Below are 27,906 nucleotides of genomic sequence, written 5' to 3' on the forward strand. Positions count from 1 at the left end.
GGCGCAGGAGAGCAGAGCCCGGGATTCGACGCCCGCGGAAAGCGCCTGGCGGTCCGCACCTCCGCCGGCCCCACCCGGGGCGCCGCACGCTAATCGGGGCGCGCGGGGTGTCGCCCGTCCGCGCGGAGCCCCCGGGACAGTAATGTCCACGTCAGAGCCTTTCCAGAGGTGTGCAGCGTTTACGCTTTGCAGTGTGTGTTGAGCCTCCGAGTCCTCAGCTTAATGACGCACCGGGAAAGTGCTAAACGGCGTGCAATTAAACGGACCCCGGTTTCCTTGATTAAGTATCTCTTCCTTGCTTATCACATCTGGCTGAAAGAAAGTTTTTCCAAAGAGTGGCTTTTGGTGTTAATCCAGAAAACGGGCACGCTGCAGAGCTCCATTGTATGCCCAGGTGGGAAGGTGGAGCAGATGCCTGTTGGAAGTGTTGCCTGCAGTCCTCAAACAATCCAGGCAAACACTGTGAAGCAGAGGTGTTTCGGGTTAGAGTTGACACTTCATGCTGTCGCATTTAATGTTCATCGAAAAGAAACATGATTATGTCAGAGTAGAGCTAACCGTGTGAAATAGTGACTCTTCTTAACCAAAAAGCGTAAGTCCTCTAAGAGGAAGTTCTCTTAGTTCTTGATAAACAATGGTTGCACTTTCTGGAACTGTAGTACAGTGCTTCCAGTTACGTAAAAATGGTTTGTGTATGTTAGACCCTATAATTTTAGGTCTGACCAATCAATTAAAATCTCAGCAAAGGAAGCTTGACTGATTTCTGGAAAAGGGAAATTTCCAGTGTGCTTTTGAGAGGCAAGATCCCTCTTCCACCAGCTGTTTTTCAACCGGATGGTGGCATAGGCAATATTAGCGCCTAGAGATTTCCTGGAGTTACTGAATTTGCGAAAGAAAAATGATCTTAGGCCATGCACACGCAGTGAATGAGGTGAGGCAGGTGTCCCAAGTGGAGGTGGCAGGTTGGTGGAGGCCGTGGAGATAAGCGCGGAAAGGGGGCAGTCCGCACTCCGGTGCGGGTCCCCGCTGCTCTTCGGGAAGTCCCGCCCAGGCTGCTAGATTCTTCTCTCTCTCCTTCTCTGCATAGCATGGAAACCAGATATATGTGCTGTTCATGGGTAGGTGTCTTACGTAACCCTTCCAGGCCCTTTATGAGTCATGTGCCGTGAGCACCCTCAGTGTCTTCACAGATGAGGACACTGTGCTACAGACTGCCTAAGTAACTTGCCCAAATTTACACCACGGGAAGTGGCAGTGCCACGACTGGAACCCTGGCAGCCTGGACCCACAGCTTATGGTGAACCACACTTGCTCCCTATGTGTTCTTTTCTAGGGCGACTCACAGCCTCCTGAAAGTGCGTAGCATTTCTCGCCTGAAAACACTTGTGGTCCGTTTAAGCCTGCAGCCCTACTTTCCTGTTTGCGGAAGTAAAGACCACCCAAAGGGAGAACACGCAAAGGCTGCTCATACCCAGGGAGTCAGCTACCATTGCATTTAACCAGCAGCTCCCAAGGCAGGCAGAGCAGTGGGAAAGTGACGGCTATGGTCATTGGAGGATGTTTGCAAGAGGGAGCTCTGGGCTGCCTCAGGAGAAGTGCAGTGTCCACTTGGCCATTTAGGTGCGCGTGTTTGGCTTTTTTTCTGGTTGGTCCCACAAGAAGGAAAAAACGAAGGAAGTTATCAGCCCTTGTGGTTTGCAGCAAATTGCTACAGGGGTTATGGTTTGGCTTCCTGTACATATTGCTATGGACACTCTTGTACTGGCTACTGTAGATAGCAGATTTCCTTTCTGGGCTTGAGTTGGTCCATGTTGTGGACCAGAGTCTTTACAGATAGTCTGGCCCTTGTCTCTTGATATACTGAGTCTTTCATGGGGGAAGGGCTTACAGTGTTTACTCCCTAATGCTCCAGTTACAGTTCCCTGTACGGGGAGTTATGGCTGCTGACTGCCTGGCCTGCACAGCTGGAACTGACCCGCTGCTTCACAAATAGCTGTACACTAGGGAAGGTGGGCATAGGTCCGGCTTTCAGGGCAACTGCCTGTGTTAAACGTGTTGAGTTTCCCTGTTAAGGTGACGGGAGAACAAGGGAAAGGGCGCAGGAAGAGAAAACCTGACTCTGAGGGAGGCGGGAAGAGAGGACTAAAGCAAAAAGCTATGCGGGGGGCTGGGGTTGCAGCTCACGGGTAGTGTGTGGTTTGAGAGACCCTGGGTTCAAGCCCCAGCACACCCACCCACCCAGGGCTGTGCTTTCATGCCCAGGTCAGGTGAGAATCTGAAAGCACAGAGGTCCCAACATTTCAGATGGAAAAGAACTGTAACAGTAATTGATAAAACCGTCCTGAGCTGATCATGATTCTTGATGATGGTGAATGTCAGGTTGCACTCACACAGGCAGCTCAGAGCAGGGCAGGTAAAAAGCACCTCTGTGATAGGATGAGTGTGTGTAAGATGAGGTAGGTGAGTCGCTTACATACCAGGATCGCTGTAAATCCCCTCAACACTGATACACTGAGAAAGAAACCATTTTTACATATTCTGTGCAGTAGGTGATTGTCAGTTTTATTTCTCTAAAAAAGGAAGGAAAATTATGTTATTTTTAATTATTTTAAAACAAATTAAAATCACATTACATGTGTGTTTGAATATTCAATAAGAATTTAAAATAGTAGTAATAATAATAGTTGCCATGTTGGAAGCGTTCACTGTTTGTCAGACATTTACATGAATTACCTCGTTCACTTAATCACAAAAATCTTATGAGGCAAGTACTCTTCATATTTCCATTTTATTGACAGGGAAACTGATTCTCAGAAAATTTAAATAACTTTCCTTAAATCATGGTCTACTAAATGACTGGGATTCAAACTACATTGAGACTTTTGAGGCTATGTTCTTTTTGTTTTCTTTTTAAATTTTAAAAGGCCTTTATTTAGAATATTTTTAAATTTATTGAAAAACTTAGAAGATGATACACAAAGCGCCTATATATACTCTGCGTCTGTCCCATATACTTTTTAGCTGGTCTCTCCGATTACTGACGTCTTACATTAGGGTGCTGCAGTTGTTACAGTGTCCACATGTTCGTACTGACCCAGGCTCATCCTGCCCTCACAGGTGTTCTCTACCTAGCGCCCTTCCTCTGTTGCCAGAGTCTGTCGTGCGTTCTTCATCTCCTCTTCACTGTGACGGTTTCCCGGGCTTTTCTTGTTTTAGACGATGTTTTGGGGCATACTGGTTGTTCCTTAACTGGCGTTTGTCTGATGTTTTTCTCCTAATGAAGTTGGGGGAAGAAGAGCACGGAGGCAGCATGCTATTTTCATCACAGCATCCGGGGTACATCCTGTTTGAGTGAGTTACTGCTCTTGACCCTAACCATGGTTGAGGTAGTGTTTGTCACTTCTACACTGTAAATTTTACCCTTTGTCCTCCTGTTTCTACACCATACCCTTTGGGAGAACGTTAGCGTGTGTACCGCTGGAGCGAGCACTGTAACCTTCCGTAGAAAGTCACTTTGTGCAGCCACTCCTTCAGGAGTGGAGATATTCATCCCTTCTCCGAAGGTAGCCTTGGTTTTAAACCTCTGTGCTCGTCCTCCTATCTTACAATGTCCTCCTAGATCTTGTTTGTACTCTAAACTACTAACCATTTCTCTGGCACCCTTTATAGCAAAATTTCTCAAAGGGGCCGTTTATCATCAGATACCTTTGTTCCTGCTTGAACTTCGTCCAGCAGGCTTTCATCCTCTACTTCTCCTTTTGAAATTCCTCCTCCTCATGGCTGAGTACAAGGATCAGTGCTCAGTCTTCATCTAATGTGACGCCATTGATCACTCCTTTCGCTCTAAGGCACAGCCTCCACTTCTAGAACACAAGTCTCCTTTTTGGTTTCTCTTCATACAAAATCCTTTTCTGTTTAAGAACGCTTCTGAGCTTACCCGTGGGCTCTTTTCTTCTGTTTATTTACAGTACCCACTGCCTTGTCGATTCCGTGTGTATGCCAGTAACCCGCATTTCTAGTCCCGATCTCGCTCTTGAATGTCACCCACCTGTTTTCCTGTTAGATACTTGCAGCTTAACATTCCAGAAGCGCCACTCCCCCATCTCAGGTAATGGCAGGCCCATCCTTCATTTACTTAAGCGAAAACGCTACTCTTGAGCTTCTTTCTTTCACAGGCCACATCCTGTCTCTCGGCAGTTGATGTTTTCACTCTGACTGTAGGAGCTGTCTGATCTTCTAATCATTTATCGTGGCCCCAGCTACGTGGTGTCTCACCTGGGTTGTAGTCACCTCGCCGGACTCCCTACTGCAGCCCTTGAGCTCCTCAGGTCTCTTTCCAGCATAACAGGCTGTTAAGCTTGTTAAGCAAGTGCAATGTATGATAACGTTATTCTGTTCGGAACTCTCTGGAAACTTCCCAGCCTACTCAGGATAGACACCGAACCTCTACACAGCTTCTGCAGCTTCCTTCACACTCTTACTTGCCTGACTCCACCCATACTATCCGCCTGGTTCCTTCAGTATGCAAGGAGTACTTCTCCTGTAGGTAATCTTGAGGTTTGCGTCTTTACTTGCTTCATAGTTTTGCTTAACTGTCACCCAGCCTGACCTCTCTTTTAAAATTGATATCCCCCCCTCCACTCCTTATGGCCTTTTCCTCTTGTGCTTTGATTTTTCTCTGTATAATTTATCCCCTCTTACACTCTCCATGTTTGTTTATTGTCCATTTAGAAATAAGCTTCATAAGAGCAGGACTTTGTTTTCGTTATTTTGTACTGTCTTAGCATTGAAAATTGGACTTGGCACAGGGCAGACATTCTTTGAATGTCATCTGTATTTTGAATGAACTAATGAATGGACAGATGTCTATTAAACGTCCAGAATGGGCCAGGCATGGTAGTGCAGGCCTGTGAGCCCAGCACCTTGGAAGGCTGGAGCAAGAGGATTGCAAGTTCCAGCCCAGCCAACAACTTAAGTGAAACCCTGCCTCAAAACCAAAGAAATAAAAAGGGCTGGGGATGTAATTAGAGAAGGCTTGGGTTCAATCCGCAGTAACGCTAAAAAAAATACTACAGCCTTGATAGGCAGAGTGCTAGACACAGCCTTGTACTGTATATAACAACATGGTTCCTGGTTGTACAGATTTACAAATTCAGTGCAGGCAACAGATCTGTCAAATGCTGTAAGAATGTTAAGCCAGGAATATGGAAAAATAGTATTGATAATCACTTAGGTGTGAAGTTACACAGCCTGTGAGTTGTAATGTGAAACACTGGTATTGCGCAGGAAGTGTCCTTAAATTCTCTCCGAGAGGGAGTTAATTTTAGGTTAGGTCCTTACCCTGTTCTGAGAGATACCTGAAAACTCATGCACAGTGTTCCCTGCCCCCAGTTATGGAGCATCAACGTTACTCAGGTATGGAATACAAAGCACACATGCGCTTAAGTGTGGAAAACTATTTTATTTACTAGTAGGTGTTAATACTTACAGGGATATAGCTAACTTACACTTTCGAGTTACTTTTTTTGGAATTAAAAAATATCTTTAATCCTAGAAGTTCTTTTAAAAGATTGATTTTGTGTGTGCTTTGTAGGAGGAGGAGGAGAGGCGTCTTTGTGTTCCCTCTACATTATCTAAAAACAAACTGCAAGAGTGCTGTCTTAATTTCCTAGTGGTTTTGGGATGTGGTTTTCTGCAAATACAAAGGTACCAAGTGGGGGTTTGTTGCGTTATTCTTAAAAGCCCCTTCGGGGACACATTTGCATATGATTTCTGCAACTGAATTCCCCAGTGGTTAGCACTACCTCCACTGCCCTGCACTTTCAAAACAACCTCCAAAAAGACCTCTGAGTGTCTAGTAACACTGGAAAAACAATCACTGTTTTCAGATAAAACTGATTTCCCAACTTTTCAAGTCGCCCTTTTGGTTTATATTGTGCCAAGATGCCTTTCAAAGAAAGATTTGCTTCCAAAAAATAGTTTTAAGCAACAGTTAACCACAGCTTACTTATCTTGATTTATCTTTGTAGTTTAAAGTTAGACTATACTTAACTTTAATAGCACAATTAATCATTGGCATTTTCTTCTGTATTTTTATTTGATTTGTGCTGTGCATACACAAAGTCCTGTATTCTAGAAGAAAGCAGGGTAGGGACTCCTTGGTCTGTGGTCAGCGTTAGGGAGCTAAAAACTCCAGTTTTTTGGCATCTGTTCACTAAGGAAGAGTGGCTTACACTAGCGGCTTCTCAGCCAAGTCACAGGACAGGAGAGCACAGGGTCATGGTCTGTGCCATTTTTTAAAAGAGCTTTTTTATTTTTTGCCGTATTGGGAATTGAACTTTGAAGGACAAGAGATGGTAGAATTGCTCCTCTGTGATGTGGTAGGCAACTTTCTACTGCTGAACTATATCCTCAAGCCTTTTTTCTTTGAGTCAGCAGCTCACTAAGTTGGCAGACTGGCCTCAATTTGTAACCCTCCTGCCTCAGCCTTCCAGAATGTTGAAACCATAGGCTTGTGCCACCTTATCTGGCTAGCCTGGTGTACTTTTAAAGGGAAATTGAGAAACTAAAAAATGAAAAATGGGGAATGGAAAAGTTCATAACCCCTGGGATTGGGAAAGTTAACTGAGTATTTCCCTAACAGTTGTAAATGGTTCCTTCACTGCTGCGAGAAGTGCATGAACTATAAAATGTTTATACTTTCCAGTGTGTAATTATTTCCTGTGAGTTTCCAATAACAATTGCCAACAGATGGATCTTCCAAAAAAGCCATCTTTATATCATTTTTCAGAAATCCTAGATTGGTCCCGTTGCTTTCAGAATGAAGTTTATTATTATTATTACTGTTATTATTATTTTGCTTTTTGAGACAGGGTCTCACTGGGTAGTTCAGGCTGGTCATGAACTGTGTAGCCCAGGCTGGCCTCGAACTCATGGTGATCCTCCTTTCTCACTCCTGAGTGCTAGGATTACAGGTGTACACCACCACGCCTGGCTTGAAGTTCAAATTCTTACTTGAACACTCAGGGACTCTCACTCAGCGAGTATAAATTGAACAAACAGGTTTTTAAGCGTCGGCTTCCCTGTAGAAATGCTCATAGCTTTAAACTTGATTGAGGCTGTAGAAGCTTATTACTGGGTATCACTGTGACTCTCCGTACATGCGTGTAACGTGCTTTGCATCAACCTCCCGTGCTACTCTTTCTTACTCCTTAGTGCGGCCCTTCCCCTTCTCATGGGCATCCGCTCAAGCACTTTATTGCGTGTAGCCTGAACATGCACTCAAGTAGAATGTCTCCTTGGTCCTCCCTCCTTGGATGTATATGCACAAACGCTGCCATTCCCTTTTACTCTCTCCTGGGATAAGCTGCAACTGAAGTAATAGAAAATTTAGTGGGAAGCTGTGTATTGACTGGGGTAGACTAAGTTATGCTGTAATAAAAAATACCACCAAATCTCTGGTGTAATAGCAGGTATTTTCTTTTTGTTCTTCGGGAAAGCCCCGAGGGTCCAGTAATCTCTCCTCATGTGGTGGCCCAGCATTCCAGGCTGCTTCGGTCTGGACACCACCGTGGCATCACGCGCTTCTCCTGTGGCTGTGGGTGGGCTAGGGACCGCGTGTGTGGTACCCGGGCTCTCGATTACTGCAGCAGACGTGTGTGCAGCCTGACCTCACGGAGGAGGGAGTGTCATCCTCCGGAGTGGGGTGGAGGGCTGGCAGTACTGCTGAGTCTGCTCGTGTCTACCAGGCCCATTTTTGGCTCAGAACAGTGGGCAGGAGTGGTTTCATACTGCGATCTTTTTCACCTTTCAGGGTTTTTGCAGAGGCTCAGCAAGAGCATAAAGTAAACTGAATGTCCTAGGAAGGCCCTGTGGGACTGAAAATGGGGGTAGAGGGTGCCACATTAAAGCAGAGAATACCCGCTTTTCTGATGTCTTGATTTCAAATGCCTTAACTGGTATAACAGCTTTCTAAGAAATTGACAGACTTGAAACTCTGAAACAGACTTCTAGCAGAAAAAAGTCCCATAGTCTTATTACTTTTCTCAGATCTGAGCACCTGGGGCCTTCTAAAAGGACGTCAGCCTTTGAAAAACAGCACTGGTGAATAGGGCGCTCCTGCGATGAAGTTACCTTGGTGTCAGAGGACAGGATGCTGAGTTTCTGTAGCTAGTTCTGGTGGTGTACGTGTCCCTATGACCACTCTCAGGTAACGGTAAAGTGGATTTTATGCACAGACCTATCTCTGGGATCCTAAAGTTTCCAGGTAAAGAAAAGGGTGTGAGAGGATGCTGCCATTACCATCAATGGCCCACAAACACACTGCTAATGTTAGAGCTCAAATTGTTTTGTTTTGTTTTCTGGTACCGGGAATCGAACTCACAACCTTATACTTGCCAGGCAGGCGCTGTGCCGCTGAGCTAAATCCCCAGCCCCTAGAGCTCAAATTGTTGAGCTAACCTGGGAGTTTTATCACAGGAACACAAAAGCTACCTTTTCTACCATTGCTGTCTCTCCTGCTCTTTTGCGTTACAGAAGATTTGAAAAATTGGAAGTCCTGCAGCAGGGCAGAACACATTTTCACTTGAAGAATCCTGGTAACCTGGGGCACCATAAAAACTCATGTTCTCTCAAAAACTTTCAGATATTTACACATGGCCCTAAAAAGACCTTGTATAATGAAAAGTCTAGTATTTTAGTGAACCGCTTTCCAGATCCTACCCAGATATTAGCTTTTAAATACTCAAAAATAGCAAGACAGGGTAGAACAGACATTTAAAGCACTGTTGCACAAAAACTTCAACAGCTGAATCCAAGTGTGTTACAAATGAGTAAGAACTACACTGAAGGGGCGAAAAAGAAAAGAATGTTTAAGTAACTTTGAAAAACAGCGTCTTAATTGAATGTTCTTAGGCTGAAGACAAAAAGAATGGTTTCTGACCTAGTGCTTTTCTTGTTGGGGGGAAGAGCAATTTCTCAAGTTCTTTATGCAGTATAGTAGGATTAAACAGGAAAATATATAGAGTGTGCATACATGTATTTCCTAGCTCTGTTCGGTTACAGGGCCTATGAGCAGTAGAACTGTGGCTGTGATAAGCACGTCTAGCACCCGGACATTAGCTTCTAAACATGATGTCCAATAAAGGAACTAAGGATCCTTGGCCAAGTAATTAGCTCCAGTGCTGGAGAAGGGGAAATGCAGAATGAGCTGGAGCACCCTGTAAAGCCAGAAATGAAGATGTGCTGAAAAAAAATGTCAGAACGCAGGAACCAACCTAGATGAATAAAGCTAGCACAGCTTTAGCAATGACAACACTGGTAGTATTGGATCTTAACTGTTAGAATAAAATATGCATTAGTACATACAGAGATACAGAAAAATTTGAGTGATGAACTGAGACACTCTTTATTACAGAAAAGTTAAAGTTAATGAAAATATAAGAAATAATAGTAGAAAATCACCATTAAACACAGTAATAATTGCAATAAACAAGATCCAGGGATGAGTGCAGATATTTGTGGGCCACATCTGAAAGAACCAAGGTAGTTTTTATAATCTGGAAGCACTTCCTCCAATACTAATTGTACAGAGGAGAGAGATAATTGTAGACACCGCTGTATCCAAGTGATCCAGGTAAATGTTAATGGTGATAAGACGTCCGTGCCGCAAACCTTTATTACACCCTGAAAAGCGTGCTGTCATTTCACTGTCCTGCAGACACTGAGGAATCACGCGTTGGGGATGTAGAGGAGAAATGATTAAAGGAAATGTGGGAAACAGTAAGGTCTGTGAACAGAGGAATACATGAAGGGAACCACTGAAATTAGAATATGTGCTTTTTAATTATTTTTATTCTCTTTAATGGTTTGATCAATCTTGCATTCTTACATCTGGTAGTCTGAGCAACCTCATTGAAGATAACAATATGTAGTATAACAACCACTATTAATTTCTATCATTCTGTTTTGAAACCCTGTATCATTTTTATTGTTTTTGCTTTGTTTTGTTTTTGTCTATGGTGTTATCTTGTCATTTTTTAAAAATTATCTTTAAAAAAAAGAAATTAGAATAAGGTTCAGAATTTAGTTTTTACTAATTCTGGTAATTGTACCATGGTTAGTAATGTGAATATTAATAGAAGGAGGGTAAGGAGTATATGCTGAAATGCAGCAAGGTCTGGAGGTCTGGTAGTAATTGTTACTAATTTTTTTCTTCTAACAGACAGTAGTCTTGATAAACTGTGTTACTTTGAGTGGAGAAAATCTCTTTTTTCTTGACAGTCCCTTTTTTCTTGACAGGTAAATGAGGTGAAGAACGTGAGTAAGAAAATAGTAACCAAAAAATATTTTCATCCAGCCAGAAATTTAATAATTGCTGTTCTCATCAGATTGAAAAAGAAATGACTGGCACATCTGTAATTTATAATTATTTAAAATCTAAAATTTTATATTCAAGGAGTGTATGCTAAATTAGTTTGAAATAGTATTATAAATAAAATGAAATAAGATATATAAGGTAAAAGAGACATATATTCCAGTAGAAAGTAAACTGTTCTTTGGTTCTTTCTTTCGCAATTTCTATAGCAGAGAGACTTTCAAACAGCTGGCTGGATGTTCGTCACATTGAAAAATATGTAGACCAAGGTAAAAGTGGAACGCGAGAATTACTGTGGTCCTGGGCACAGAAAAACAAGACCATCGGTGACCTTCTACAGATTCTTGAGGACATGGGGCATCATCGAGCTATTCATTTAATTACAAAGCACGGTAAACGCATTCTTCAAATACAGCTCTTGATCTCCCAACAACAGTTGTAATTTTTGAATGGAAATAATGCATTTTGCCTAAGACATGGACTCATCCTGTTTTTGTCTCAAGGATTTCTTACCTGTCACCTTCCTCTGCAGAGGACCTTGCAGCTTCACATATGTGTGTGCTCACGCGTGAGTGTGGTGTTTTCTTCCCATGTTGCTTGACTTGTACAATGCATTCTTTATAGTTTTTTTTTTTACTTTTATTTACAAATTACTGGCTTTAAAATGCATGGGGCTGGGGATTTAGCTCAGTGGCATAGTGCCTGCCTGGCAAGTGCAAGGTCATGAGTTCAATTCCTGGTACTGGAAAAAAACAAAAACAACAAAAAAAAGAGAGTAAAATGTATCATTTCTAACAGCTAAGAATCAGCTCCAAAAATTGAAAAGCTCTTTGAATTATAACAATGAAGATCATAATATTTAAGAAAATACAGATGCTACCCTTTGTTTTATTATATAATTAGAATTCAGAAATATAATTGGATTTTCCCCATGTATTTTAGTGCAAATGCTACCTCCACAGTGGACTTGGGTTTTTATTTTACCTTCACTGCTTTTATTGTGCTCCAATCTTAACTTTGTCTTTCTTACCTGTCATTCATTCCATAACACTTCCCTCTTTGTCTGTTTTGATTCTGATAAGTAGAGCCCATTACATTTCCTCATTTTTTCTTTGTTAGCAAAATAGTCCGTTAGCACTATCTGCTCTGTTTCTTCCGCTTGGATTTATTCACTGCAATAGTAATGATCTTGAGTGATCTTGGGCCTTTGTGTTACAGGCTCGGGACTCTTAGGTTGGACACTTTTGAGTCAGTATCTTTATTCTTTGGTCCACTATACCCATATTTTCAGTTTTATATCTTTGAGCACATGTTCTTTGGTAACTTATTAGTGTATAGGAACCTCTCCCTTATTACCCAAAGGAGACACACAAGGATAAATCATGAGTGATATGTACCAGAAAATTACAGCTTCGGAATGAGTTTTATTTTGTAATCTTCATATTAATGGGATATTAGTTCCTCATAAGTTCCCACAATGATATTATCTGTATAACGTGGCTAATCATTCTTATCCTTTTGTCCACGCTTTCTTCACTTGGTTTAGTGCAACAGAATGTGTCGTTCCAAATCTGAGCAAGTGGAATGTAGGGGTCCCTGGGAACTGCAGATGCCATGTCTTTGCATTATCTGAGCATTTTCCAACCACTACAGCCACCCACAAGACTTGCTATTTTCAGTATAAATCTATACCAGTTTCATAGGACACGGGTGTGTTTTATACTTCAGTGTCATGGAGTAGATTTCAGAGTATATTTTCACTCTCTGTGTTGTTTATTTATGCAGCAGAGAATGATTTAACTGTAAGTAGAAGAAATTCCACATTCCTGGTTGACTCTTAGTCTGTTGCAAGGTTGATTTTGCTTTTTAAAATAAGAGATTAGCTGATTAGAGAGGCGATTATTTACTGTTCCAGTATAGGAAGTTAGGTAAATTCAAGATGAACAGGACAATAATACTCAAGTATTTTATTAAAGAAAATACTATTGTTTAATTTATTGAGTTGAAACCCCCTTACCCCCTAGAATTGTGCAGATTGCTAAAAGTGAAATGTGATGATTCATTGGAAATGTGTAGCCTGCCGAACAGGTCAAGTTGTAGCTAGTCCTTGTAGTTACTTCCTGACTTACGAGAACTTCTAATTGAGAAATACCTAAAAAGATTGAGTCATTCTATACTGCTACCATGGACAGATTTGTCAGTTAGGCATATAATAAATGTTTGCCTACCTTTCTTTAATTTTTGTCCTGTTTGGTGGAATGAGCTTTAGAGGAATGCTTGTTCACATTGTAACTTCCAGGTGTCTCCTTCTAGATTTGAGTTGTCTTCCAAGTCTTACTGAGAAGGGCTTTTTGTGTTTCCACCGGGAACTATTCCTGTAATTCAGGGTGCTGCCACTAGGTGGTTTACTCACAGCCAGAAAACATTCCCTTGAAGATCAGGACATAATCAAATTGTTAAAGAAATGAGAATCTTTAGTTACTGTTACCATTTTTCTGTTTTTCTGGCAGTCATGTCCTTACACACCACATATTTCTTTTGTATTTCAATGATCGGGAATTTCCAGTTTGACGTGAAATCTACAGCTTTCTACTGGCTTTTCAGAAGAACCATTTTGAAGCTTTGCTTTTGTGACTTTATTCACAACAAAAGGATGATTGCTTTCAGTGCCTTTACAGCCCCCCAAATTCAAATTTTATTCCATGTGACAATACCCACTTCTGGATGTTATTTCTTTTTCTTGTCTAGTTGTTTTGGCTAGATCTTTTAGTATAATCTTTAGCGGAAAATACTCAGTCTTTTACAACAAGGTATGATGTTAACTGTATGGGTTTTTCATATATGCTTTGTATCAAATAGATAAAATTCCCATCTATTCTAAGGGTTTGTTTCCTGATTTTTATCGTGGTAGAATATTAGGTTTTGCCAAATGCTTTCCCACAATCTCTTGAGATGAACGTACAGTTTTTGTCCTTCATCCTATTAATCTGGTATGTTCCATTGATTTTCAGATGTTAAATAAATTTTATATATGTTGAATAAATCCACCTTGATTATGAAATATACATATTTCTCACTTTGGTTTGCTGTTATTTTGTTGAGGATTTTTACATGTATGTTACTAAGAAATCTTGTTCTGTACTTTCTTTGTAATATATATGCCTGGCATTGGTATCAGAATAATACTGGCCTCACTGAATAATTTGGTTGTTGTTCTGTCCTCTTCTATTTTTAAAGAATTTGTGTAGGGTTTGTGTTAAAGTATAATTGAATTAACCAGTGAAGTTATTTGAGACTGGATTTTTCTTTATGGAAAGTTTATAATACTAATTTAATCTCTGTGTTGTATGTGGATTCAGATTGTTTCTTTCTGAGTTAGTTTCAGTAATTTGTATCATTCTGGGAACTTATCCATGTCACCTAAGTTATCTAATTTTTTGGCATACAGTTGTTCGTAGAATAACTTACAGAAGCTTATAATTCTTGTTGTTTCAGTAAGCATGGTAGTGATGTGTCATTGACTTACTGACTTCTGTCTTCTCTCATTCTTTCTTGGTAAGTCTAGTTAACAAATTCTTTTTTTCCCCTCTTTTTAAAACACCGACTTTGGTTTCACTGATTTTCTCTTTTGTTTTTTATTCTTTATGTTATCTCCACACTGCTCTTTATTATTTCCTTTGTTTTACTCACTTCAGTTTAGTTTGCTTGTCTTTTTCTACGTGCTTCAGGTGAAAATTTAGGTGGTTGATTTAAGATATTTCCCCTTTTCTAAGGTAGGCATTTGCAGTTATAAATTTTCCTGTAAACATTACTCATGCTGCATCATATGGGCTTTGCTTTGCTGGATTTTCATTTTCATTCATCTCAAAGTATTTTCTAATTTATCTTCTGAATTTTTCTTCAATTCTTTAGTTATTTATGAATGTCTTGTTTAATTTCCACATATTTGTGGACTTCCCACATTTTCTTTTGTTGCTAATTTCTACTTCAATTACCTTGTGGTCAGAAAGTATACATTGTGTGCAGTGCATAATGAATGATTATGATTTCAAACCTTCCAAATATATGGAGGCTTATTTTATTATCCAGCGTATGACCTGTTCTGGCTAGTGTCTAGCATATACTTGAGAACCATGTGCATATTCTGCTTTGGATGGAGTATTCTATAGATATCTATAAGGTCTAGTAGTTTTATAGTGTTGTTGAACAAGTTTTGTTATTAGTTGTGTTTGTTGCTAGTTTTCTGAGCAAAATAATTAAACACTACAACATAATCTAAGAAAACTGGAAGGTGAAATAAAAACTTTCTAAAGTCTGAATCAAAATGTTAGAAATGACAGTGAAACATTTTAACCTTTGTAGAAAGCTATATAGATTCCTTTAGTTCATGTAAGACTATAAAAAACAAAATTATAGTCTATATTTGGGTAGTGGCAGTGAGTATTGATAGTTGATAACTCATGCTCACAACCACCTATAATACCTTATGGCATAAAATGATACAAAAATACACTAATACAATATGTTCTAATACATAATATGTAGCAATATATTATTATATATTATAATAATATAACTTCAATATTAAAGTTATAAAAGTATGACTATATTATAGCTTTAAAATTTTTAAATATGTACAAAAAGCTGGTAATAATTTTACATTTTTGCTTTCAATTTTCTAGTTTGTATTTTAATATTTTAATGATGTCTGACAATAATTTAAAGCAATTATTTGTTTTAAGTGAATAAAGTAATATTTTTATAATACTTGATCATTAGAAAACTGTTTCACACGTGTAAACTTGTAAGCATTCCACAGGAATGAAGCTGAGCTGTAGATACGAATATCACTAGCGAGATACTTTCAATTTCAGAAAGAAGAAAAGCACTACAAACAAAAGTGTTTGTGCTAGCTTCTTTTATTTCTCTTTCAGGAACAGGCATGCGTCCTTTGAAGGAGAGTCATCAGGAATGTGGATTTCCGCACATACCAGCCAAGGTAGAGCACGTATGCACAGAAATGACCCTGGGATGCCGTTGCATATATAATTGAAGTTCTCCAGCAGAAAAATACCAGATATGAAGTGATTTTTTAAAAAATGAAAAATGCCCCAGTTATTTAATAGTTCTCTGTTTAGTTGAGGATTCAGACATTTGTAAATGTCTGAAAAGGAAAAGCCTCCCTGTCTCTGCCATCCGTCTGAGCTGGGGTTGAGTACAGTGAAGGGTGCTGTGAGTTACACATTTGTCTTAACTCAGCCTTTTCCTTTTTCTAGTTGGTGTTTTGCATGTTGTTATTTTTCATTATAGCAAATTAGCAGAGATTTTTATGGCATTAGAACTCATTTAAAATAGACTCTGGCATTGATACTTCAATGTTTACAGTATGTATGGAGGCCTTAGCAGTGTCCGGCAGGGCAGTGAATACTGTTGAGTAAAGTGAGATGGCAGCTTCACACCAGCTTTCGTCCACGTTAAACCCTGCTCTAGTGTACTCCGCAGTCTCCAGGGGAGCTTTAGATTTCTGTAGGGGCTCTGGTGTTTTTTCTCAAATTATGAAACGCAACTACCTTAGTATGTATTTTTTTCTTTTAGAAAACAGCCAATGTCACAGTGAATAATGTTCCTACTCCTGAACATAATGAAAAAGGTAAACAAACAAAACAAATCAACTTTTTCTTTAAGTCATGTAAGTGAATTGAGATAAGAGCATACCCAGTAAACACTGTAACCATTTATATCCAGATTCAGTATAAACCTCCGTAGATTTCACAGATATTTTGAATTTTGGTTGTCATGTGTAGTTCTGATGGATGAGACTTAAGAATCCGTTGGCGAATGAAGAACATAATTGCTGTCTCTTCTCCCAGAGGGACTTTGTTAGTGAAGATTTCCACTTCAAGTGTCACAAGAAAACATTTGAACACTCATGTCCTTTTATATAGTTTTAGAAATTTCATAGCAGTTGCAAAGATCTTTGAGATGATTATAGAGCAATGCGGAGGGTCCATATGAAAATTGAGTTTTCACATTAACTTTCCTACTTTATTAGTAGAGAGAATAATTTAGTCCCACCTGGGAATCATTCTGACAACGTTTTGTTTAGGGCTGCCTTGCCTTATCTTTTTCACTAGATCTGGTGTTACTCTTGTTGAAAAGAGAATTAAGAAGGTTAGATAAGGTTTCCATCCTTTAGCAGTCAGATCTAAGTCAAATTATAAGTGTCTTTAGAGAGTATTCTCTGTTAGCTGTAGGAATACAGCCCAGGTTTGGCTTTGATAGATTTAGCCAAGCATTTTTAAAGAAATTTGTATTAGATTATTTTAAATGTTTTTTTCCCAGTCTCCCTTTGGATGATTTTTTCTTTTTCTTTTTTTGTCTTTTTGAGACAGGGTCTCGCTGTGCAGTTCAGGCTGGCCTTAAGCTCATTTTGTAGTACAGGCTGGTCTGAAACTCACAGTGATCCTCCTGCCTCAGCCTCCCCAGTGCTGGGATCACAGGCATGTGCCATCACACCCGGCCTTGGATGATTTTTTTAAAAAGGAAATTATCTTCCTAATTTACTCTGAAAGTAAATTATGCCGTTAGAGAGGTTTTAGCTCATGAAAACTATTTCTGTTAGTCATGCTTGGAGATTATTATTTGAGGATATCAAGAGATACACTTCTGGGTTTTATTTTAGTGGTTTTAGGTTCCTAAAGGGTCAGTAGCACTAGTGTCAAGGAAACAGCACATTGGAATGGTTTCCCCAAGCAAGCACTTCAGCTGCTCTGTGCGGAGAGGTGATAAAATCACAGCAGTCCTCGTCCAGATTCCTAAAAAGCCGGTTATTTGCTCTGTGGGGTAACGAGAACCAGCCCCAGTGAATGAGCAGAGAGCACGTGCCGGGCTTCAGCTCGGGTTCGTGGCCTTTTCACTGCTGACTTTCCCCTGGGCCCTGATGCACTCCCTTGGGGACGTCCTGCTTGTCCAGTGACGTTGGTGCTTGAGAAGAGAAAGAAAGGTGCTCATCTTCTTCCTGTTTTTCCTCTCTAAGGAATATTGCTGAAGTCCCCCATCAGCTTTCAGCACATCGTAGAAGGAACCAGAAATTTCCACAGAGACTTCCTAATTGGCGAAGGGGAGATTTTCGAGGTATACAAGGTGGAGATTCGAAACCGAACATATGCCATTAAATTATTGAAACAGGTATGAAAAGAATTACTATCACAGGCTAGCTATTCCATTTGCTTGCTCATATTGCACGTTAAAATGCTATTTTAGTATGGAAAGTTTTAATATGAAAACACTGAAAGTATATATATTTGAAAATAAAGTTTCCTAAACAAAACTAAAATACCTGACTAGAGAACTGACTGAGAAATGAATGTCCGTCTTGTAAGAATATGGAAATTAAATCCTTCCCGTGCTGAGATATATTGCATGAAAAAGAATTCTGTGAAAAGCTGTTTAGGGCCTCAGGGACTTTGCCCCGAGGACTAGGCTGTGCTAGTCTTCTTTGGGGAGCACTGTCCTCTAGGCGTCTTCAGTGCTGCTTCATAAGTTGTCTTCCATCACCATTCCGGGGGTGGGAGAGAGGAGGCTTCCAGTAGGGGCAGCAAGCTTACTGCAGAGCAGGTGGAGGTTGCAGGATAGGTAAAGTACTATAGCCAGGAGAGCAGAGAGGGAATTAGCAAATCAAACCTCAGGGTCTGTAAGAGATAGGTACCTGCACAGACACACCGAAGAGCTGTCCTTCGTGTTCTTCGCTGTTAGTCTGCAGTCCTCAAACGGTTAGCCAGCTCCTGTGAACTTGGCGCTGTGCATACAGAGATGAAAAGGGCTCCTTCTGGCCTTGTGGTGCTCACAGTCTTTCACAGGCAGTGGCAAATTTAAGAAAGGATTAAACTGCTGAAGAGAAGTACTTTAGCAGAGATTTGTACAAAAGGGCCTGGGAGTGCATAAAAGGTAGTATTTCTACCCCCGGAGGAGGGATGCATCTAACACCTCAAAGAATATCTAGGGTAAAAAAAAAAAAAAGAAAGGGCTGGGGATATAGCTCAGTGGCATAAGTGCCTGCCTGGCAAGCGCAAGGTCGTGAGTTCGATCCCCAGTACCGCAAAAAAAAAAAAAAAAAGAATATCTAGGGTAGAGTAACTGCTCAATAGGCATGTTAAAAAAAAACGAAAATGGATTAAAAAATGTGAGCTTTTATGTGGATTTCGAAGGACGGGTAGAATTTTAGAAGAGAGTAAAGGAGGGGAAGTGCAGGTGGAACAAGTAGGCGGCCCAGGGGCCTGGAGGTGCAAGTGTGCACGCACACGTCTTCCTCGTGCGTGTCAGTTCATTTCGGTGTCTCAAAAGGTGACACTGAGAAGATACGAGGTGTGATCGCAGAATCCGGTGAGCAGGTGGGCCTGTCTTAACAAGAGTTGTTACAGGAGAGGACACATTACCGTGAGTTCTCATCAAAGTGCTCCTCCTCCTTGTCACTCGCAGACGCAGTTCTGGAGGGTCTTTCCTGAGTGTCTTTAGTTGTACTGTCACCGCTGCCTCAGGGTGCTGAACTGATGCAGGACAGTTGCCTCTCGCGGTCATTTTGACTCTGGGGCCAAGCAGAAGCCACGCAGTGCCAGTCCTGCTGGGCAAGGTGGGCGAGTGCCCTGCTGTGTTTCTGTTAAGCTGTCCTTCCGTTGGGGTGTCGCCTCACAGCAGCAGTCACGGCGTTTCCGGTCACATCTCCTGAACGCACTCGAGAGGACTTGCAGCATTGCCTCAGACGTGACAGAAACGATGGGATGAGTGCGTCTGAAGTGAGGGAGAGTATTTTGAGGGGGGTTAGTGGCCATCTGTCTTCCACTATAATAATTTTTAAAAATTTAAATATATACCATATATTTGGTCACCTCCTGTAGGTTACACCTGTGGATGGTTTTTAAGTAGGAGAACGAGTGGCTTACGTTTGTGTTTTTAAATAACACTTCATTTAAAAGGTAGGTGATGAGATTGGAATTTGACAAGGGAGTTGAAGGAAGATGACAAGAATTGACTGGAGAAGGAAAGACCTAGTGGAGGGATATTTAGATGTGCAAACTAAGATATGGACAGGGCCTGACTGGAACTGCATATCAGAATTACCTGGATGGCTAAGTACCTCTGCTGTGGGCCAGAGCAAAGCCAGTGCCGAAGGTGAGAGGGTGCGTCTCAGATAGGAGGTGAAATGGACCAAGTCCAGTGAGTCCTTGCTTACGGCCGGGACACAGGGGAGGAGGGATCTAAAGTGATCTCTGGTTTTCAGCTTACCGTGTATTATGGGGCCTTCAAAAATTATTTATCTGATTTCTTCCTTTTCTAAAATTTTAATTTGTACCACTTATTCTGTAGAGCGTTGTTCTGAGAAAATGAGCAGTAGGATAAGAAAAATCTACTCATAAAACCATTTAACAAATAGAAGTTGTTCTCTAGAGGTGCCTAACTAAAGTCCATTTCTTGGTGCCAATTATGGCCCCATTTTTATAATATCTTTTGGCTGAACCTGAGCTCCACCATCCAAAGGGTCTCTTTGCAGCTGCTACCAGGTCACATTCCCTTTTGGGAGTTTTTTTTTTTTTTTTTTTTTTTTCCTATTAGTCTGATTTTCGAATGGGATTTCATTGCCCTTACATGCCCTTCTCTTCTTGCTTTCCAGATGAGGGTTTTTAACCCCTCCAGTGTGGTTGGGATGACCATCCCACAGCGTTATTTTATTATTGCATAGTGTTGCTTTCTTCATCTGCTTCTCCCAGTGAATTAACTGGCTCTCTCTGAATAATTCTTGCTTTGGTATCTCTCTATCTTGTCCTATTATAGAGCCTATCCTGGTTTTTTGGCTTAATTGAATTATTTATGGAACTGGGGACGGAACTCAGGGCCTCACACATGCTAGCCAAGTCCCCTAATGCTGAGGAACATCCCCAGCCCTTTTTATTTTTTGTTTTATTTTCTTTTGAGACAAGGTCTCACTAAATTGCTGAGGCTGGGTTTGAACTTGGGATCCTCCTGCCCTGACTTCCTGAGTAGTAGGATTACAGGCCTGCGCACCCTGCATCTGTGAAAAAGTGTTTGTTGGATGAACTGAATGAAGTACAAGTCCCTTTCCAAGAACTTAGTTGCTAACTACTAAGAGTAAAGTGACCCGATGACTGCAGAGGACTGAACAAAGTCCCACTGTGTGTGGTCCTACCTACCTACGTTTTAGCTCTCTTTTAAGGTGGTGAATGTAAGTATGATTAGACTTTGCCTCTGCTTTTCTCTCCATCCCACTTACCAACATAGCCGACAGCCAGAGACGGACGGAGACACACACACACACACACACACACACACACACACACTCATACACTCACAGATATTTATCAGGAGACATATGACCACTTAGTGAAGCCTTAATCACAGCACATTTTTAAAAGACATTTAATTCTCTAACATTGAGGCATTACCTTCAGTTACTCGAAGTTAGGAAGTGAGGAACTGTATTACACATGTCAGATCTGTGCTTCTCAAAATGTAACGTTTACCCTGTCACCCGGGAACCTTGTGATGCTGAGTCTGGTTCAGCAGATCTGGGCACTGGCCCAGCGTTCAGAGCACTTCTCACCAGCTCCCAGTGTAGCTATTTTTTGGGGGGAGGAGTGCGTACAACCACACTGTCAGTGACAAGGTGTTAGAGTGCGAGGTGAGCAGAAACACGAAAAGTAACACCTTCATTTTTCAGATTGAGAAAATTAAAACTTCAGAGAAACTAAGGGGCTGGTGAAAAGTGACAGCAGAGACCTAATCTACCTGGTCTAGGACAGTACCCGTGTAATACGCACCTTTTGCTAAAGTGGACATGATTCATTGGCCCAGAGGACTGTTTCTGATGTAGCTTGGAAAGTAACTTCAAGAATTCCTGCTGGATTTCTCTCTGTTTCTGAGGACAGAGCTCTAAAAATTCTTCCCTTTCCAACAGTTTGTAACTGAGCACCACTCAACTGACAGGACCTAGGAGCAAACTTTCTTAAAAATTTTTTACGCTTGATTCTTTCTCTCTTATTTTTATTTTAAAGATAAAACTTAATTTAACTCTTTCATGGTAGAATTTAGGAACTTGAGATCTAAGGCCGCGCAATGATATGACGTGTTTGAAGGCATCAAGAATGTGCCCAGTACAAGCTCAGGGCTAGGAGCAGTGCTATTAGTAAACTTACGGGGTGCTCAGTGTTCATGTGTCAAGCTTTGGTTACCCTTTGAAGCTGCTTTGTGGTAAGAAGTTAGACTTTCACTTTGGTAGTGGGCTTATCTTTTCAAAACTAATGCATGGTATGCCTGAAACAGCATATCAAAATGAGCCAACCCACAAATGCCAAAATAGTAAACTTCTGCAGGACAGTGCAGGTTGCATAAATTGTTTTCTTTGTGAGATCAAGGGAAGAGTACCTAACTCTCATGAGAAAAAAATATATGTAATTTTTAATTTTGTATGTGTGAAAAAATACGGTTTAAGTTTAAACATAAAGTTTGGCAACGTGGTATATTACATGAAAAACTTTTAATTCAAGAGCAGTAGTTCTAAATCTCTTTGAGGTTAATGGGTTTTTGAAAATCTGTTGAAAATGAAGGATTCTCCAGAAAAATTTACAAATGCATTTATGCTTACAAAAATGCAATTTTTTATCTTTTCTATATTTAGGATAAAAAAATGCAGTATAAGAAACATTTGAAGAAATTTTTATCTGAGATTGAAGTTTTACTACTGTGAGTATGTTTTATCTGTAATTTCTCCCCTTTTTTGCCTGGGTTTCATGTCTGTTTATCTTTGATTTTACAGCACAGTGCTTGGCTTGGTTGGCATTTAATTAACGTGGTTTGGATGTTGGAACACTGGGTAAATTTTTGACATCTGCTTCCATATATTTCTTAAACTACATCAAAAACACACCATTTCCATAGTTCACTTGAATGTATTTTAACAAGGAACTGTCACAAGGAAGTGGGTTAAATTGTGTGTGACTAACATGGTTGAATAATAATCCCCAGAACATTAGAGTTGTATATATTTCCATTTTCCCCCTTCCTCAGAGACACTACAATCTAGAAACCACTTCATCAGGATAAGTCTCTTCGGGAAGAGTTTTAGAGAAAGAAATGAAGTGCTTTTGATATGCATATTATTTTCTGTAAATTCATTCATAAATCTGAGAGTCCTTGGGGACAAACTTGAGTGACTTCATTTTCACATATATTTATACCTGCAGCTGTGCAGCCTGCTTCGTTGGAGACCCCTGGCCCCTACTGTTTATTCATCACATTTCATGCAGAGCAAATGTTCCTTTCAGATGTTTTCTAAACAGACACGTAAATTAGCGGTGCAGGGAGGGTGAGGAGAGAAGGCATTGCACTGAACCGGCGCCCCTCTGTACTGAGGGCCAGAAGTGAAAATGCTAGCGGTTGGTCATAAAAATCAGTGCCTGTTAGTCGCTAAAATTGAATCTAAAATTTAATAGTAGGTTTTTGCATTTAGGTTTTATTTATTTGCCTATGAAAGTACAATTCAGACTTTTCAAAATTCCAAAGGTACAAAAAACATAAACCATAGGAAGATTTTTCTCATACTTCCCAGCTGAACATTATTAATTTCTTGTGTATATATACTCAGATATTTTCTACATAGACAAACACGTATTTTATCTTCACTTTCATCCCTTTACACAGAAGGTAGCATTACCACATTGCTTGCTTTGCTCATTTGTGTATCCTGTTCTGTGCTGTATTGTACCTCTCTCAGTTGAGGGATTTTTAGGGGTTTCTTTCCTAATGTTTTATTATTAAAAAATAATTCTGTAACAAGAAACCTATGTTTTTGCTATTACATAAAAACATTGTTCTCAGGACCAATGAAAAGGAGGTATTTTTCCTGTTGTTTTCTCCTAAGAGCTTTACAGTTTCAGATCTTACATTTAAATCTGTAATATAATTATGAATGGGTTTGTTTTTTTTTTGTGGTGTGGTGCCAGATGAATTTACTCTTTAGTTTTTTTGGTACCAGGAATCGAACTCGGGACCTCACACTTGCCAGGCAGGCACTGTGCCGTGAACTATAAATCCTTGGCCCCAAATTCACTTCTCTTTGAATGTGGATATCCAGCTTTCCTAATACTGTTTATTGAAGAGACTGTTCTCTCCCTCTTATGTTTTTGGTATCCTTGTCAGATTAATTAAATGTGCTGCAGCTGTGCAGCCTTCCTCATTGGAGGCCTCTAACCCTATAGAGTTTGTCACCTTTACAACTAGAAAATGTTCTTTTCTGATGCGTTCTGAACAGATACGTGAAGTAGTAGTGCATGTGTACGGGGGATGTTTCTGGACTCTGTTCTGTCCCATTGCTCCCTGTGTGTTTCTGTGCCAGCACGTGCTCTGTTGGTTGCTAACCCTTGTGATGCAGGTTAGAATCGGGAAGTGAGCGCCTGCAGCCTTCCTCTTTCTCACCATTACTTTTCACTCTGTTCCTTCACTGTGCATCTTAGGAGTCCTTTCTGTTCCTCTGAAAAGTGCACTGGGATTTCAGTGCGGTACCTTGGATCTGTAGATCATTCTGAGTAGTAGGAACATTTTATAGTATTCTTCCAATTCGTGCATTCTATATTATCCCAATTCCAGTCAATGAATATTTTCTTCTTACTGTGTCTTTGATTTCTTTCATCAGTGTCCTACAGTTTTCTGTGTGCAGATTTTCCATCTCCTTGGTTATATTTATTCCAAAGTATTTTTGGTGATGTTGGATATGGAATTATTACTTTTCTCAGATAGTTCATTTTAATGTATAGAAGCATAACTTTTATATGTTAATTTTGTATTGAGCAAATTTAGTGAATTAATTTATTCTAACTTTTTTTGGTGAGTCATTTTCTATACATATGTGTAAAATTATACCATTTACAAACAGAGCCAATTTAACTTCCTTCTTTCCAATTTGGATTCTGTCTCTCTCTTCTCTGTCGCTCTCACTCACTTGCTTTGGCTAAGACTCCCAGCACTATGTCAAGCAGAGGTGGCGAGAATGAACATCCATGCATTACTTCTGATTTTAGAGGAAAAACTTGCAGCTTTTCAGCACTGACTGTGGTATAGGTGTGGCCTTGTTAAGTGTAGCCTTACTGTGTTGAGGTACGTTCTTTCTATCTTTAATTTATTGAGACTTTGTATCCTGAAGGAGTGTTGCATTTTGTCAGATGCTTTTTCTGCACCCACGGACATCACGTGATCTTCGTCTTTCAGTCTGTCAATGTGGTATACAGGTTGAGCACAGCTGCACCGCACAGGTAAATCCTGTTTGGTCGCGGTGTCTGATACTTCCAGCATTCTGTTGGATTTGGTTGCTGCCATTGGTTGAGTTTTGCAAGGATCTTGACCTGTAATTTTCCGTGCTGATAGTGTCCTTTTCTGTCTTTGGTATAAGGCAATGGGAGTCTAGCAAAGTGGTTTTGGAAGTGTTCTCTCTATCCCAGTTTTTTGAAAGAATATAAGGATTGGCGTCAGTTCTTCAAATGCTTGCTAGAATTCATCTGTGAAGCCGTATGTACTAGGCTGTCATGTTTGGGAAGATCTTAATTACTGAATCAGTCTTCATTGTATTTTTCTGTTACGAAATGAAATACTTTTTACTAGGCTATCGTTTTGTCTTAGTTTATTCTAGTGTTTGCCCTGTGGAAGTTATTTTAATGTACTTGAATTATCTATCTCTTTTTTTGTAGATTTTGTGTTATATTTTAAAAGTTCTTCCCTACCAAGAAGTTGTAAAATAATTCTCCATTGTTTCTAATGCTTTTAGTTTTTTCTCTAGAACATTTAGCTTTATTTTTATATGTAAATGTCTGTTTTGTTTGGTTTATTTGATGAGCTCGTTTCCGTATGAACTACAACTATTTCTCTATGTTCCTTTATGAACAGCCTGTTGGTATTTTTACTGGGATGGTATCAGCTTTACAGATTACTCTAGGAGGAGTAACTTCATGGCGTTTACTATTCCTGGGCTATCTTGATGAATACTGTTTTTCTATTTGATCAATAATGTTTAAAAATAAGCAAATGGTCATTTCTTCTCTGTGGGCGAGGAAGCAGAATGGCCAAGCCTAACTGTGTCTGCATGATATCTGTCATCTACTTTCTTCCAAAGATTTTTCTCTCTCTGAATTATTTTAGGTTGCAGGAGAATTAGCCAGTCAGTGGTACAGATCAACTGCTTAACTAGCTAAATATATCGCTACAATTTCTTTTCAGTTCACTGCTTTTCCCTTTATAGATAGAATTTTAATCACAGTAGGTGTAGGGATCCTGTATAACAGAGGTTTTTGGCAATTTTAAGGGTAAACATCTCTTCATGTGTTTGTATATGTACATGTGTGTATGTATATACACAGAGAAACACACCCTTACTTGGGTAAGAAGGATAAAAAGAATCAGAAGCCATGTACATGCATGCGTGTGCGGGCACACATACACATAGATACATATCATGCATATATGTACATGAGAGTGCGTGTGTGTGTGTTTATAGGAAAGTCTTGCTATTAAAAGAAGCGTAACCCTCCATACTTCTGTGTTAGGGTGACTTCACCCAAACTTGTATACTTAAATCAGTCAGCTGAACAATTCAGTTGTGTTATCTTTATTTAATAAATAAGTCATATTGCATTCACATGAATACAATAAGTTAATATTGAATATTGTTATTTATTTTTATAAAGTTTCCAATATTCCAGATCTTAGGAATTCTTTGCTTTAATTTTTGTCTTATATGATATTTTTACTCAGAGTCATTCAAAAAAGTTCTGCTACCTCCTAGAACCCTTTGGACCATTGAGGAAGGCAAATCACACGTCTGTGAAATTACTGCCCCTTTGCCGAATTTACCTGCTTTCGACTGGCTCCCTGTCTTGCTGTATTGTCCCCCGAACCACAGTGTTTTCCGTGTGAACAACCCTCTGATGTCCTTAACAACCTTTTGTTTTAAGGTTTCACCATCCCAACATCCTGGAGTTGGCGGCATATTTTACAGAGGCTGAGAAGCTCTGTCTGGTTTATCCGTATATGAGAAACGGAACACTGTTGGACAGACTACAGTGTGTCGTAAGTTGTATTTATCATTCTGCTTCATCCTCCCAGCCTTTGGAGCCTGGGGCTTGGGGAGCCACTGCACCTGTCCAGGGAGCCAAGAAGCCAAGCTGTGTGAACGTGAAAGCATAGCAAGAATAGGTTTCTAAAGTAGAGGGGGCAGCCGGGCGTGGTGGCCCACACCTGTAATCCCAGCACTCGGGAGGCTGAGGCAGGAAGATCGTTGCGAGTTTGAGACTAGCCTGGGTTGCAAAGTGAGTTCAAGGCAGCCTGAACTGCATAGTGAAACCCTGTCTACAAAAAGACAAAACAAAAAGTAGTAGAGGGGGCTTCCCTGTGAATTAGTGTCTTACTCCTAGAAGCCTTTTATAAGTTCCCGATTACTGGGTTCTTGTTGCCGAAGGAGTTACTGGGTCCTTGTTGTTTACTGATTCTCTACCTCGAGTGAGTTTATATCAACTACCCTTATTTCTCTGATAATTTTAATTTGCATAACTTTATGCAAAGTGTCATTCAATGTAAGGGATGTGCATAAAAGTGGTGCGAATCCCTGAAAGAGAAAGAGGTGGAATAAGTCCTATGAGCTCTCCCAGACGTTTTTGAAGGATTGATTGAAAACCAGATTCCAAAAAAGTTGTTTTCACTACAATGAGAATAAAAGCAGATTATTCTCAATTACGCACACTATTGTGCCACAAGTGATTGAAGTGTCTTACTTAATGAACTGTTAAACAGTGTCACCTTCCCACGTGTTTTTTGTTGTGGGTTTTGTTTCGTGGCCCTGGCGATCAAACCCAGGGGCACGCTACAACTGAGCTTTCACTCAGCACTTCTTTTTTTGAGACAGGAGCTTGCCAGTTGCTCGGGCTGGCCTCAAACCTGGAATCCTCTTGCCTCAGTCTCTCCTTTTTTTTTTCTTTTTTTTTTGTGGTCTCAGGTTTTGGTAGGCTAGATAAGTACTCTCCTACTGAGCTATCAGCCCACTAGTCATTTTGATTAAATTAATACTGAAAACTGTTAGGTATTTCTATCACCTATAAAGAGTTCTAGAACCATCACCAGCAGCAGAGGGAAATCCACCTGAAATTTAAAATGGGTTGGAGCAAACCAAAAAGTGCTGGTTCACCTCCCTGGGCTGCCTTGCCCTCTGCTTCCCTTCCGGCCTCCGCGCAGTGAGCAGAGGTGGTTGTACCAGGAGGGGCAGCCGCGCCAATGGCTGTTTTCTTTCCAGGGCGGCACGGCCCCCCTCTCGTGGCATGCTCGAGTCGGTGTGTTGATCGGTGTATCCAGAGCCGTGCAGTACCTGCACAGCACGCAGCCGTGCTCTGTCGTCTGCGGCAGCATATGCAGGTAAGGACCCCAGGACCTTAGGTCACATCCGAGAGCCCCTCTCACCTCGTGGTGAGTCCTGTTTCATGCTC

General features: G+C 40.5%; 1 protein-coding gene across 1 annotated transcript in view; it reads left to right on the forward strand.

Annotated features, from left to right (window-relative positions):
- The first annotated feature begins 4,359 nt into the window (after positions 1-4,359).
- Irak3 (interleukin-1 receptor-associated kinase 3) overlaps positions 4,360-27,906 on the forward strand; it is a 40,291-nt gene continuing 16,744 nt past the window's right edge. Inside the window, 8 exon segments of the mRNA XM_013520896.1 lie at positions 4,360-4,546; positions 10,585-10,767; positions 15,310-15,374; positions 15,971-16,025; positions 17,412-17,563; positions 22,065-22,129; positions 26,386-26,500; positions 27,717-27,835. Coding sequence (XP_013376350.1) covers positions 4,375-4,546; positions 10,585-10,767; positions 15,310-15,374; positions 15,971-16,025; positions 17,412-17,563; positions 22,065-22,129; positions 26,386-26,500; positions 27,717-27,835 — 926 coding nt within the window. The 5' untranslated portion in view covers positions 4,360-4,374.

The sequence above is a fragment of the Chinchilla lanigera genome, unplaced genomic scaffold, assembly GCF_000276665.1.
Source record: "Chinchilla lanigera isolate Chin_1 unplaced genomic scaffold, ChiLan1.0 scaffold00057, whole genome shotgun sequence".
NCBI lineage: Eukaryota > Metazoa > Chordata > Mammalia > Rodentia > Chinchillidae > Chinchilla > Chinchilla lanigera.